Source organism: Nicotiana attenuata, chromosome 3 (assembly GCF_001879085.1).
Source record: "Nicotiana attenuata strain UT chromosome 3, NIATTr2, whole genome shotgun sequence".
Classification (NCBI taxonomy): domain Eukaryota; kingdom Viridiplantae; phylum Streptophyta; class Magnoliopsida; order Solanales; family Solanaceae; genus Nicotiana; species Nicotiana attenuata.
The window spans coordinates 49078330-49094060 of record NC_031991.1 but is presented as its reverse complement, the minus strand read 5'-3'; the positions used below and the strand labels follow the sequence as shown (position 1 = coordinate 49094060).

At 43.6% G+C, this 15731-nt stretch overlaps 1 protein-coding gene across 1 annotated transcript; it reads left to right on the top strand.

The window, feature by feature from the left end:
- LOC109224720 (RNA-directed DNA polymerase homolog) lies at positions 5414 to 5821 on the top strand (the record flags this gene model as incomplete). The annotated part of the gene is made up of 1 exon (XM_019389243.1): positions 5414 to 5821. A coding segment is annotated over exon 1 (408 nt), but the record flags the coding sequence as incomplete, so codon positions are not given.

Genomic DNA, 15731 nt, shown 5'->3' with positions numbered 1-15731 from the left:
TTTGATCGCACGAGCAAGTCCGTATGATGTTTCTGGACTTGCGTTCATGTTTGGTTTGGAGCCCCGAGTGCTCGGGTGAGTTTTGGATAGGCCACGGAGTGCATTTAGACTTAGAAAAAAATAACTGTTGCAGGTTCAGAGAAGTTGCAGGTCTCTGAACCAGGCTTCGCGGTCCGCGGTGGGGTCTTCTCGATCGCGGTGGGATTGATGCGGTCAGCGGTGAGCAAGGCCATGTCTTCGCGGCCGCGCTCGATATTTCGCGGTCAGCGGTGGACTTCGCGGCCGCGGTCCTTTTTCTGCGGTCAGCGGTGAGGATCTGAGAGGAGTATATATAAACGAGCCTTTTCAGCCATTTTTCATTTTTTCAAAAACCTAAAGCATAAGAGGCGATTTCTCAAACACTCTTTCTTCCCCAAAACACAAATACAAGCGAATTGGTGGTGGAAACAAGAGGTAAAGCGGTAGCTGAAGCTTGAATTGTGTTCGTGGCATTGAGGTAAGTGTTTGGTTTAACCTTAGCGTGAGGGATTAGGAGTTGTGTCTTATTCGTTGTGTGTTAATTGTTGAGTACGACGTATAGGCATGGTGACTAGTATCTATACGTCGGTGTCAAGCATGCCCGTGAGTCTTATACTATGATAAATGTGACTCCGTTTCGTATTGTTCATGCTTTATATGATGATTTCTATTGTTGAACAAGGCTTGTGAAAGTATTATTGGTAATTGAACATTGTAGAGCGTTGGCTCAAGTTGAGAATTGAGTTGTGAAGTAATTGTGGAAAAGAGAAGAGGTTTATGATATTGTCTCCCTTGCCGGGATGTTATTGCTTTTGATATTATCTCCCTTGCCAGGATGTTATTACTCATGATATTGTTTTCCTTGCCGGGATATTGTTGTTACGCTATTGTTCCCTTGCCGGGATGTTATTGCTTTTGATATTATCTCCCTTGCCGGGATGTTATTACTCATGGTATTATTTCCCTTGCAGGGATATTGTTGTTATGCTATTGTTCCTTTGCCGGGATTTTATTGTGATGTCATTGATTCCCTTGCCCAAATTGCTTTGTTATTGTTGCTTGGGTGAGGAAAAGTGTAAAGCACGAAGGTGATGCCGTGCATGATTTTGAGAGTGTTAATGCAAGAAGGGTGATGTCGTGCCGTTATTGTGAGGTAAAAGCACGAAGGGTGATGCCGTGCCGCACGATGTACAATGCCCTGCCATGATATGAGTGATAATGCACGAAGGATAATTCCGCGCCATGATTATGTGAGGTAAAAGCATGAAGGGTGATGCCATGCCGAGTATATTGATTCTTATGGTGAGGACGAGAGTAAAAGCACGAAGGGTGATGCCGTGCACTTGTCTTAGATTTCCTGATTCTTGTTGATAATTGAATTATGGTGTTCTTTACATTTATCTATTGGTTTTCTGTTGTTACTTAATATTCCCCGCATCATGTTTTCCCCCCTCCTGTCTTTACCTGTAAATTTCTGCCTTTACTTTTCCGTTGTATATGATTTAACTGCACAGGTTTATTTGGTAGTCTGGTCCTAGCCTCGTCACTACTTCGCCGAGGTTAGGCTAGGCACTTACCAGCACATGGGGTCGGTTGTGCTGATACTATACTTTGCACTGTGTGCAGATCCCGGTGCTGCAGCTTTTGGACCACAGTGAGGTTGCTGCTTTCAGTCCATCAGGCGACCCGAGGTAGTCCTGTAGGCGTCCGCAGGCCTTGGCGTTTCCTTTTATCTTTCCATACTGTTTCTTTTATGTACTTCAGAAATAGCGTTGTATTTGTCTTTCGGACCCCTATTTGTAGTATTCTTAGACAGTCTGTGAGATTGTGACGCCGATTCTGGGTAGCTTATGTTTATGGATTTGTATCGATATTATTATTAAATTGTTAAATTTCATTCTTCTGCTTTATTATTTCCGCTGTTTATATAATGTTTATTCACAATTGTTAAGGGATTAAGAAAAATGAAAAGGGTTAAATAATTGGAATAATTGGCTTGCCTAGCTTTCACTAGTATGCGCCATCACGACTCCCGATGGTAGGAAATCCGGGTCGTGACAAGTTGGTATCAGAGCTCTAGGTTGCTTAGGTCTCACAACTCACGGACAAGCTTAGTAGAGTCTGAGGGATCGGTACGGAGACGTCTGTATTTATCCCCCGGAGGCTACAGAGTTAGGAAAAACCTTCACATCTATTCTTTCTTGTCGTGCGATCTGGTTTCTCAATGCTAATTGAACTTCTACTCTGTTCTTTCGCAGATGGCGAGAACACGTGCTTCTTCATCCGCTGATCAGCAGCCTGAGCCCCCAGCGGCAACATCTACGAGGGCCGGAGGGCGAGGCCGAGGCCGTGCTAGGGGCCGAGGCAAGGGCAGAGCTCAGCCCAGAGCAGCAGCACCAGCGGCGGAGCCTCAGGTTGAGAGTGACGATGAGGTTCCTGCCCAGACAGTTCCAGCAGGACCAACTCAGGTCCCAGGGGGGTTCATCGCCACCCCGGTACTCCAGGATGTTCTGGTCCGTCTAGTGGGCCTTATGAAGAGTGTCACTCGGGCAGGCTTACTTCCTGTAGCACCAGATGTCTCTCAGGTTGGGGGAGGAGCACAGACTCCCGCTACTCGCACTCCGGAGCAGATGGCTCCCCAGTTTCAGACTCCAGCAGCTCAGCTAGTTGGAGCAGTTCAGCCGGGTGTGGTAGCTCAGACCGGTGAGGGAGCAGCTATGTCTGCCGATGCTTTGTGGAGGTTGGATAGGTTCACCAAGCTGTTCACTACTACTTTTGGTGGTACATCTTCTGAGGATCGACTATTTGGACATCTGTCATGAAGTTCTACGAAACATGGGGATAGTGGAGACAAATGGGGTCGACTTTGCTGCTTTACGACTGTCTGGATCCGCCAAGACTTGGTGGAGAGATTATTGTTTGGCTAGACCAGTTGGGTCACCAGCTTTGACTTGGGATCAGTTCTCTCAGCTATTTCTGGAGAAATTTCTTCCTATCACTCAGAGGGAGAACTATCGGAGGTAGTTTGAGCGTCTCCAGCAGAGTTCTATGACTGTCGCTCAGTACGAGACCAGATTCATTGACTTGGCCCGTCATGCTCTTCTTATACTTCCCACTGAGAGAGAGTGAGTGAGGAGGTTCATTGAGGGACTCGTTCAGCCTATTCAACTGCAGATGGCTAAGGAAACGGGGAGCGAGATTTCTTTTCAGGATGCAACCAATGTGTCCAGGAGAGTGGAGATGGTTCTATCACAGGGGAATGGTCAGGGGTCTGACAAGAGGCCTCGTCATTCGGGCAGGTTCAGTGGTGCCTCAACTGGAGGCAGAGATTCTTTTGGTAGGGGCCATCCTCCCAGGCCGTTTCATTCAGCACTTCAGGCTTCTCACGGTGCTCCAGGTGGCCGTGGTTCTCATACGTAGCATTCTGATCAGCAGTCCTACAGTGTAGGGCTGCTTATCGGGCAGACTGGGCGGTTATTTACTCTTAACTGTTTGGCTTATCTGTTATTGGCTTTTAAATGTATTAATCCGCTAGCCACCCGATAAGATATCGGGCAGATTGGTATCGGTTTAGCTCTTATCGGGCGGTTTATCGGCCTAATTCAATCAAAATAAAATAAAATTTAGTCTCTGTGTGTTTAAAAAGGTGGTCGACGTACTAAGAGGGACGAAGCAGAAGAGACACCGTGATGGGTAAATCATCTGTCTAGAATCTTATTTATGATTATGCACATTGGCCTTAGTCCATGTGAAAGATTTACAATTGGCCGTTGATAAAACAAATGTTCGTCATGCTTAGAATTCTAGGATGCCTTAAAACCCAGGCAAAGTTGATGAAGCAGCGGTGTAACTGATGTTGTTATCTTGTTTCAGACAGCAAATTCTATTTTTTGTCACAGTTAGATGACTCCTTTTATTTGACTTTCTTTTATTCTAATTCACTTTTGATAGATTACTGGAGAAAGAAGGGTTTTGATTATTTAATATATATATATATATATATATATATATATATATGGATAAAAATAAATTTTTTATATATATATATATATATATTCTTAACGGGTTAACGGATTATCCGTTAAGAAAATTGAATAATCCGCCCCCAAACCGATAAGCCGTTAATAAAAAAAATTCAATCCGTTCCCCGTCCGTTAAACTGTTAACCCGATACCAATAAGCCATTAAGCTTCGGTTTCGGTTCGATTTTCAGTTTCGGTTCGGTTTTGAATACCCATACTTCAGTGCACCACCAGCTCCTATCAGTGCACCACCGCTCCAGAGTTTCCAGGGTGGTCATTCAGGCCGTCAGGGTCAGCAGTCTCAGCAGCCGAGGGCTTGTTATACTTGTGGCGATAGGAGGCATATTGCTAGATTTTGCCCTCGAGCATCGAGCAGCTCTCAGCATCAGGGTTCCCGTGCCATGGTTCAGGCACCGAGTGTTCCACCGCCCGCTCAGCCAGCTAGAGGGGGAGGTAGAGGTGCTAGAGGTGGAGGTAAAAGTATTAGAGGTAGAGGTCAGGCCGCTAGAGGTGGAGGCGAGCCAGCAGGAGGCCATCCCAGAGATGTAGTTCAGAGTGGTGGGTCCCAGCCCCGATGCTATGCTCTTCCATCCAGGCCTGAGGCTGAGGCCTCCGATGCAGTTATCACAGGTACTGTTCTGGTTTGTAGTAGAGATGCTTCAGTTCTATTTGATCCAGGATCTACATACTCCTATGTGTCATCTTATTTTGCACCGTATCTGGTCATGCCTAGTGATTCCTTGAGTGCTCCTATATATGTGTCTACACCGGTAGGTGATTCTATTGTGGTAGATCGTGTCCATCGTTCATGTATAGTTGTGATTGGGGGTCTTGATACTCGAGTAGATTTGTTACTTTTGGATATGGTTGATTTTGATGTCATATTGGGGATGGACTGGTTATCACCTTACCACGCTATCTTGGACTGTCATGCCAAGTCTGTGACCTTAGCCTTACCGGGTTTACCTCGTCTTGAGTGGAGAGGGACTCCTGGTCATTCTACCCATAGGGTTATCTCATATATGAAGGCTCGGCGTATGGTTGATAAGGGATGTTTGGCCTATTTGGCGTATGTTCGTGATTCTAGTGCCGAGGTTCCTTCTATGGATTCTGTGCCCGTGGTTCGTGAATTTCCTGAGGTATTTCCTTCAGACCTGCCGGGTATGCCACCCGACAGGGATATTGACTTCTGCATTGATTTGGCTCCGGGCACTCAGCCCATTTCTATTCCGCCGTATCGTATGGCCCCGCTTGATTTGAAAGAATTGAAGGAGCAGTTGCAAGACTTGCTTGATAAGGGCTTTATTAGGCCTAGTGTCTCGCCTTGGGGTGCGCCGGTGTTGTTTGTTAAAAAGAAGGATGGATCGATGAGAATGTGTATAGATTACCTGCAGTTGAACAAGGTCACAATCAAGAACAAGTATCCACTGCCGAGGATTGATGATTTGTTTGATCAGCTTCAGGGTGCCAAGGTATTTTTGAAGATTGACTTGAGATCTGGCTACCATCAGTTGAGGATTAGGGCATCTGATGTCCCTAAGACAGCTTTCCTCACTCGATACGGGCATTATGAGTTCTTGGTGATGTCATTCGGGTTGACAAATGCCCCAGCAGCTTTCATGGATTTGATGAACCGAGTGTTCAAGCCTTACTTGGATTTGTTCGTGATAGTCTTCATTGATGATATATTGATTTATTCCCGCAGCCAGGAGGAGCACGAGCAGCATCTTCGAGTCGTTCTTCAGACTCTAAGGGATAGTCAGTTGTATGCCAAGTTTTCGAAGTGCGAGTTTTGGTTGAGTTCAGTTGCATTCTTGGGCCATGTTGTATTAGCAGAGGGTATTCAGGTAGATCCGAAGAAGATAGAGGCAGTCAAGAACTGGCCTCGACCCACATCAGCTATAGAGATCCGGGGTTTCTTGGGTTTGGTAGGCTATTACCGTCGGTTTGTGGAGGGATTTTCATCTATTGCAGCCTCCATGACCAGGCTGACTCAGAAGGGTGCCCAGTTCAGGTGGTCGGACGAGTGTGAGGCGAGCTTTCAGAAGCTCAAGACAGCTTCGATTACGGCGCCAGTGTTGGTTTTGCCCACAGGTTCAGGGCCATATACAGTTTATTGTGACGCATCTCGTATTGGACTTGGTGCGGTGTTGATGCAGGATGGCAAGGTCATTGCTTATGCTTTGCGGCAGTTGAAGATTCACGAGAAAAATTATCCAGTTCATGATTTGGAGTTAGCAGCCATTGTTCACGCGTTGAAGATTTGGTGGCATTATCTATATGGCGTGTCATGTGAGGTGTTCACAGATCACAAGAGTCTGCAGTATTTGTTCAAGCAGAAGGAACTAAATTGAGGCAGAGGAGGTGGTTGGAGCTGTTGAAGGACTATGATATCACCATCTTATATCATCCGGGGAAGGCCAATGTGGTGGCCGATGCTTTGAGTAGAAAGTCAGCCAGTATGGGCAGTCTTGCGTATATTCCGGTCGGTGAGAGACAGCTTGCTTTTGGATGTTCAGGCTTTGGCCAATCAGGTCATGAGGTTGGATGTTTCAGAGCCCAGCCGCGTGTTAGCTTGCACAATTGCTCGTTCCTCATTATTTGAGCGTATCAGAGATCGACAGTATGATGATCCTCACTTGTGTGTCCTTAGAGACACAGTGCGGCACGAAGGTGCCAAGCAGGTTATAGTTGGAGATGATGCAGTCTTGAGGATGCAGGGTCGTATTTGTGTGCCTAATATGGATGGACTTTGTGAATTGATTCTAGAGGAGGCCCATAGTTCTTGGTATTCTATCCATCCGGGCGCCACTAAGATGTATCAGGATTTGCGGCAGCATTATTGGTGGAGGAGGATGAAGAAGGACATTGTTGCCTATGTAGCTCGGTGTTTGAATTGTCAGCAGGTATAGTACGAGCATCAGAGACCTGGTGGTTTGTTTTAGAGGATTGAGATTCCTGAGTGGAAGTGGGAGCGAATCACTGTGGACTTCGTTGTTGGACTCCCACGGACTCAGAGGAAGTTTGATGTAGTGTGGGTTATTGTTGATAGGCTGACCAAGTCAGCACATTTCATTCCTGTGGCAGTCTCCTATTCTTCTGAGAGGTTGGCTGAGATCTATATCCGGGAGATTGTACGTCTTCATGGTGTGCCCGTATCTATCATTTCTAACCGAGGTACGCAGTTTACCTCGCATTTCTGGAGGGCAGTTCAGCGTGAGTTGGGCACACGGGTCGAGTTGAGCGCAACATTTCATCCTCAGACGGACGGGCAGTCCGAGCGTACTATCCAGATTTTGGAGGATATGCTCCGAGCTTGTGTTTTTGACTTTGGAGGCTTGTGGGATCAGTTTTTGCCTTTAGCGGAGTTTGCCTACAACAACAGCTACCAGTAGAGCATCCAGATGGCTCCTTATGAGGCTTTATATGGTACGTGGTGTCGGTCGCCGGTTGGGTGGTTTGAGCCGGGAGAGGCTCGGTTGTTGGGTACGGATCTAGTGCAGGATGCCTTGGACAAGGTCAAGATCATTCAGGATAGGCTTCGTACAGCTCATTCCAGGCAAAAGAGTTATGCCAACCATAAGGTTCGTGATGTGGCATTCATGGTCAGCGAGCGGGTGTTGCTTCGGGTGTCGCCTATGAAGGGCGTGATGAGATTTGGGAAGAGGGGCAAGCTTATCCCTAGATTCATTGGCCCGTTTGAGATTCTTGATCGAGTGGGAGAGGTGGCTTACAGACTTGCGTTGCCGCCGAGTTTATCAGCCGTGCATCCAGTGTTTCATGTGTCTGTAAGGCCCCGTAAAAATTTGTACTCAAAACCTAGTAGCTCGTAGTGCCCAGTTCCGAGCGTGTGTTAGGACGGTTCAGACCCTTTGTACTGATCTAAGCATTTAAAAATCAAAGAATCAAAGTTTTCCAGAAAAGTGCTATTATGCGGTTCAGAGTGCGGTCGCAAATAAAGTATGCGGACCGCATTTCTATCGCAAAGTGAGTTTGTGTGTTAGTCAAATTTGAGGTCAAAATGCGGTCCATTATGCGATCGTATAACTGATATGCGGATCGCATAGTCGTCGCATAATCATCTTGGAATTTTGCAAAGGACTGTTATGCGGTGCATTATGCGACCGCAGAACGTGTATGCGAACCGCATTTCTGCCGCAAACCCAGACAGAAGGGTCAGATTCTTGGAGCACTTTTGCGGTCCATTCTGCGGGCCGCATTTCTTCTTTGCGATCGCAAATGCGATTGCATACCTGACTCGGGGCTCCTATTTTTCTAAATTTTAAACCCGACCCCTTCTTCAATAAAACACCCCAACCCCTCATTTTAACATATTTTCTGAACAAACTAGAGAGAGGGAAGAGAGAGTTCTTGAGAGAGAAAGTCCTACCTTCATCAATTTGACTCTTCAAAGTCACCCGGGCCGGGAAATTTCAAGAAATTGTCTTCATCTCCGTTCTTGCAGGTAAGATACCCAGCACTTTTTTATTGGTTTTCAGATTTAAACAAAAAAGGGGATTCTCATGCATTGATTCTTGAAATTAAAAGTTGAAAACATACATGCATGTTCTTTAATACCTAAAATCTAGTAAAAAGAATTGGGGGTAGGAGTATAGATTTGCAAAAGGAGCGGTTGATAACCTAAATAAGTTCGGGTAGTAATTGTGAACTTCAATTCTAAGATATATGTGCTAACTTGTGAACTAGATTGTCGGTACTAGGCTGTTGGTGAGCCGAAGTAGAAGTAAAAAGGGAAATCTGATTCCAGGTATGTATGGCTAACTTTGACCTTTGTAAAGTCACCTTGTTTGGTGTACGAGTATTTGGTATGTGATACTTATGTGGACTATTTGTGAATTCTTGTGATTGATATGCCTTGAACGTTGTTGGTTAAGTCTCCCGATATAATGGTGTAAGTAAATGGCAACAAACCAAGTGTGTGTGTGTGAATATGTTTATGTGGTAAAAGCTGTGTAACAAATGATGGAAAGGAATCATAATTGATGCAATTGAAACAACTGTGGTAATATCATATGTGATTTGTCGTGGGCAATTATCGTTGTAACTTAAATTGTATGCGAGCTATTGTATATGATGGAAATGGTATTGATGGTTATGAAAATTCTTTGTGAATTGCTATTGTTGTTGTGTGAATTGTGATTGTTTCGGTGGGATCGGGTTGCGCGCCGCAACACGAAGTAATAAGGTGTGGGTTGTGGTGATAAGGGTGGCCGAGGTAATAAGGGTGGCCGAGGTAATAAGGGTGGAAAAGTGATCGAAATCACTATTGAAATGAACATATGTGAAAGGTTTGAAATCATTGATGTGATGAAATGATGTTGAAAGGGGAAAAGGAGAGATTGTGATACTTGTTTGACTTTGGTTGTTCCTTTCATGTGCATTTGTTCATTGATTCTATTACTGTTCGTTACTTGTGTATTGTTTGATTTTACTTGGGGTAAGGTTTGTTCATACATACCAGTACAATTCAAATGTACTGACGTCCCTTTTGCCGGGGGCGCTACATTCGTGTTATGATTGTAGGTGGATCTATAGCAGGTACTCCAGTCCACCGACAGTAGCACTCTCTCACTTCCCGTCAGCTGAATTGGTGAGCCCCTTTCCTCTCGGGGCCCTGCGTGGCTCATGCCGCTTTTCTTCCCGGAGTCTTATTTTTGGTATTTGTGTAAGGTATAGCCGGAGCCTTGCTACCGGCAAGTATTGTAAAACTCTTTTGTATCCTTAAAGGCTCTGTAGATAGGAAACGTGGGCTATGTACTTATGTATTTTGTATTTGGGCAGTATAACTTGTAAACCACGCTAATTAACCATGTATGTTATGTATATTTCGTAAAAAGGTGTTTAAATCATAAATGGCTATTTCCTTTGATTAATGAGTAATGAAAACACGGGGTAACACGTGGGATAGGAAAGGCACCCAGGTCCGCTTGACTGGGGCTACCCGGTCGAGTGCCGGTCGCGCCCCTCGGTTTTGGGACGTGATAGTGTCCATGCTTCGGAAGTATCACGGCGATCCATCCCACGTGTTAGACTTCAGCACTGTCCAGTTGGACAAGGACTTGTCCTATGAGGAGGAGCCGGTAGCTATTCTAGACCGGTAGGTTCGTCAGTTGAGGTCGAATAGTTTCCCTTTTGTTCGTGTTCAATGGAGAGGTCAGCCTGCCGAGGCAGCTACCTGGGAGTCCGAGTCCGATATGCGGAGCCGATATCCCCATCTTTTCTCCGACTTAGGTACTTCTTTTCTTATGTCCGTTCGAGGACGAACGGTTGTTTTAGAGGTGGAGAATGTGATGACCACTCGCTTTGAAAGTAAATTCTGTGTTCCGAGGCCTTAAAAACCTCTTTTTGCCTCACCTCGATTTGCGTGCGCAGTCCGAGCACGTTTCCGGAAAGCTTTTATGTGAAAACTAAGTGAAATAAGGAAAATGGCCTTTAAAATTAATTAAAGTTGACTTTGGTCAACATTCTTAGTAAATGGACCCGGACCCGTGATCCGACGGTCTCGTAGGGTCCGTAGTAAAATTTGGGACTTGGGCGTATGCGCGGAATCGAATTCTGAGGTCCCAAGCCCGAGAAATGAATTTTTGAAAGAAATTGTTTAACTGAAATTATAAGAGTTTTTGGAAATGTAAAGACGTTTGAAATTTGATGGTATCGGGCCCGTATTTTGGTTCCAGAGCCCGGTACAGGTCTTATATAATAATTAAGTTGAGTCTGAAAAGTTTGGTAAGAATCGGAGTTCGTTTAGTATAAATCGGATCTTTATTTGAGAAAATGAAAATTTTGATGTTCTTGAGTGATTTCATGAAATTGAGGTTTGATTCATAGTTGTTGATGTTATTTTGATGTTTTGATCGCACGAGCAAGTCCGTATGATATTTCTAGACTTGCGTGCATGTTTGGTTTGGAGCCCCGAGGGCTCGGGTGAGTTTTGGATAGGCCACGAAGTGCATTTAGACTTAGAAAAAAATAACGGTTACAGGTTCAGAGAAGTTGCAGGTCTCTGAACCAGGCTTCGCGGTCTGCGGTGGGGTCTTCGCGACCGCGGTGGGATTGATGAGGTCAGCGGTGAGCAAGGCCATGTCTTCGCGGCCGCGCTCGATATTTCGCGGTCCGCGGTGGACTTCGCGGCCGCGGTCCTTTTTTTGCGGTCAGCGGTGAGGATCTGAGAGGAGTATATATAAACGAGCCTTTTCAGCCATTTTTTATTTTTTCAAAAACCTAAAGCATAAGAGGCGATTTTTCAAACACTCTTTCTTCCCCAAAACACAAATAGAAGGGAATTGGTGGTGGAAACAAGAGGTAAAGTGGCAGTTGAAGCTTGAATTGTGTTCGTGGAATTGAGGTAAGTGTTTGGTATAACCTTAGCTTGAGGGATTAGGAGTTGTGTCTTATTTGCTGTGTGTTAATTGTTGAGTACGACGTATAGGCATGGTGACGAGTATCTATATGTCGGTGTCAAGCATGCCCGTGAGTCTTATAATATGATAAATGTGACTCCGTTTCGTATTGTTCATGCTTTATATGATGATTTCTATTATTGTACAAGGCTTGTGGAAGTATTATTGGTAATTGAATATTGTAGAGCGTTGGCTCAAGTTGAGAATTGAGTTGTGAAGTAATTGTGGAAAAGAGAAGAGGTTTATGATATTGTCTCCCTTGCCGGGATGTTATTGCTTTTGATATTATCTCCCTTGCCGGGATGTTATTACTCATGATATTGTTTCCCTTGCCGGGATATTGTTGTTATGCTATTGTTCCCTTGCCGGGACATTGTTGTTATGCTATTGTTCCCTTGCCGGGATATTATTGCTTTTGATATTATCTCCCTTGCCGGGATGTTATTACTCATGATATTGTTTCCCTTGCCGGGATATTGTTGTTACGCTATTGTTCCCTTGCCAAGATTTTATTGTGATGTCATTGATTCCCTTGCCCAAATTGCTTTATGATTGTTGCTTGGGTGAGGACGAGTGTAAAGCACGAAGGGTGATGTCGTGCATGATTTTGTGAGTGTTAATGCACGAAGGGTGATGCCGTGCCGATATTGAGAGGTAAAAGCATGAAGGGTGATGCCGTGCTGCACGATGTACAATGTTGTGCCATGATATGAGTGATAATACACGAAGGATAATTCCGTGCCATGATTATGGGAGGTAAAAGCATGAAGGGTGATGTTGTACCGATTATATTGATTCTTATGGTGAGGACGAGAGTAAAAGCACGAAGGGTGATGCCGTGCACTTGTCTTTGATTTCCTGATTCTTGCTGATAATTGAATTATGGTGTTCTTTACATTTATCTATTGGTTTTCGGCAGTTACATAATATTCCCCGCAGCATGTATTCCCCCCTCCTATCTTTACCTGTAAATTTCTGCCTTTACTTTTTCGCTGTATATAATTTAACTGCACAGGTTTATTTGGTAGTCTGGTCCTAGCCTCGTCACTATTTCGCCGAGGTTAGGCTAGGCACTTACCAGCACATGGGGTCGGTTGTGCTGATACTACACTCTGCACTGTGTGCAGATCCCGGTGCTACAGCTTTTGGACCACAATGAGGTTGCTGCTTTCAGTCCATCAGGCGACCCGAGGTAGTCTTGCAGGCGTCCGCAGGCCTTGGCGTTTCCTTCTATCTTTCTATACTGTTTCTTTTATGTACTTCAGAAACAGCGTTGTATTTGTCTTTTGGACCCCTATTTGTAGTATTCTTAGACAGTCTGTGAGATTGTGACACCAATTCTGGATAGCTTATGTTTATGGATTTGTATCGGTATTATTATTAAATTGTTACATTTCATTCTTCTGCTTTATTATTTCCGCTGTTTATATAATGTTTATTCACAATTGTTAAGGGATTAAAAAAACGAAAAGGGTTAAATAATTGGAATAATTGGCTTGCCTAGCTTTCACTAGTAGGCGCCATCACGATTCACGAGGGTGAAAAATCCGGGTCGTGACACCAACATATTTAATGTGTGTTTTATCCGCAAAATATTAGTGGTATATAACTTCAAGGAGATCAAACAAAGGATTCTTGCTTCTTTGTGACCGTATATTATGCCACTCTTTTACAATTGGTTCTGTACACCGTGACTTTTCTTCTTTTTTAGGGTAGTTTTTAAATTCTAATTTCAAATTTAAGTAAGAATATCTGTTTCTAAGTGTGCTTTAACTTCTCATTCACTGATTGTTCATACATCCTAATTAACAAAAATATTGAATATGTCCATTAGAGAAGAGATGTTACAGTACACACACCGAGGAACCACAGTAACAGAGAGGAGCAACCTAATTCGAGAGTGGAAAATGGGGATTAAAACTGACAGTATATTACCATCTCACCAACAAATGAATTGCTATTTCCATTTAGCATTGTTGCGGTTTTTCTTTCTATTTCTATATGAATATAATTAAGGAGAGGAAATGTCCGCAATGAATTTAGACATTAGTTACAACTCTCACCAACAGGCTGACACATTTTCGTGTCTTGTAATTCCTTCCTAAAATTTAATAGAAAACAAAAAAAATATGCTAGTTGAAAGAGTTTTCGTTATATTAAGTAGGGTTGCTTTTGTTCCTTGTATAATTCAATCTTTGATAAACTATTTAATACTATTACTTTGTGAACTCAATTATGTGTTCGTTTTTTAATATGTCATGGATGCTATACCAAGAATATTTATAAAAATAGCACGGGCTAGCCAGTTTTCGGGCTGATCATTCAAAAATAGCCAGCGTTTGCAAAGTCATTGAAAAATAGCCACTATTTTGCTGCAACACGAAAAGTTCAAGCATAATATACTGGAGATCGGTGCACCTGTGTATGAACTTCTAGCATATTATGCTGGAACTCCAACACGCGGAAAGTTCCAGCATAATATACTGGAGATTGGACCACATGTGTATGAACTTCCAGCATATTATGCTGGATTGACATATTATACTAGAACTCCAGTATATTATGTTGGAAGTTCAGTATATTATACTGGAATTCCAGTATATTATGCTGGAGTATTTTTCGGATTTTGAACAGTATTTTCGTTCAGATTTATCTTTACATGAAAAGTGACTAAATTTCGATTACTTTTGAAACTGTGGCTATTTTTGAATGACTACTTGTAAATCTGATTACTTTTGAATTTCTCCCAGAATATTTGAGGAAACAAAACAATGTAGGAAGTATAAAAAGATTCTTTTAAAAATAGGTGGGTTCTTTGCAAATGAAAGGGCCCCTTTAGAGCCTGTTTGGCCAAGTTTATGGGAGGTCAAAATTACTTTTTTCCCCCCAAAAGTACTTTTTTAAAAATTTAAGTTGTTTGACAAAGATAAAGAAGTACTTTTAGCCAGCATCAGAAGTAATTTTTCTACTTTTGGGAAGAAGCAGAAAATTCTAGCTTCTTCCGAGAAGCAGAAGCAGAAGCAGAAAATTAATTTATTCAAGACAAAACTATTAAGTTTTTTTTCATATTTGTTTCTGATTTTTATCATTCTCTTAAATTTAAAGATATCATATACATGAATCATATTGTAACTTTCCAAATTCTTTATTGACTTTTTTTTTTGGTGTAATGTCTTGTAACTTTTCAAATTATCTTCTTCTTTCTTCACACTAAAGCAAATTATCTACCTCCTTCTTTGGTGTAACGATCCGACCGGTAGTTTTGTTTTCTAGAACCTCGTTCCCCTAAATAAGACTTCACGTACTTGTTTTACTGATTTATAACTTGCGGGGATGGTTGGCTTGAGGTTTGCAAGAGTTTGGATTGAAATCGGAACACTTGGTTCCTTAAGGTTGGCTTAAAAGGTAAAGTTTGACTTCGGTCAACATTTTGAGTAAACGACCTCAGAATAGGTTCGTATGATGACTTCGTACTTGGGCGCATGTTCGGATCGGGTTTTGGATGCCCCGAGAACATTTTGGCTTCTAATAGTGAAAGTTGGTTCTTGATGGTTTTAGAAGTTTCTTAAATTTGGTTTGGAGCGAGTTTTGGTGATATCAAGGTCCGAAGTGAATTCCGAGACTGGAAATAGTTCCATAATGTCATTCAAGACTTGCACGCAAAATTTGGTGTAATTCTGAGTAGTATAAGTACGTTTCGGCGCATTGAAAGTAAATTGAAGAACTTGAAGTTCTTAAGTTTGATTCTATTGGTTTTAGGGTGTGATTCTTAGTTTTAATGTTGTTTTGACCACTCCGTGAGTTCGTGCGAGTCCGTTTTATGATTCCAAACTTGTTGGTATGGTTGGACGGGGCCTCGGGGGACCCGGGTGCCATTCGGCCGATGCGCGAGTTGAGTTTGAAACTCAAAAGGGCTGCTGGTGCACCAGTTCTGGTGTAACCGCACATGCGAGCCTATTGCCGCAGGTGCGAGCTTGCAGGTGCGAGCCAAGCACCGCAGAAGCGGCCAAGGGAGGTAGCCCAGGTTCCGCATATGCGGCCCTTCCTCCGCAAAAGTGGGACTTCAGAAGCGGTTCCTGACCGCAGATGCAACCCCAGCCAGCCCAGCCAATTCCGCAGAAGCGGACCTTCGTCCGCAGAAGCGGGACCCCAGATGCGGTCAACGCACCGCAGGTGCAAAAATCGCTGGCAGTGCACTTCATTTAATACGGGACTTAGGCATTTTTAACTCATTTTCACTCCATTGTTGGGCAATTTTTAGAGTTTCTTG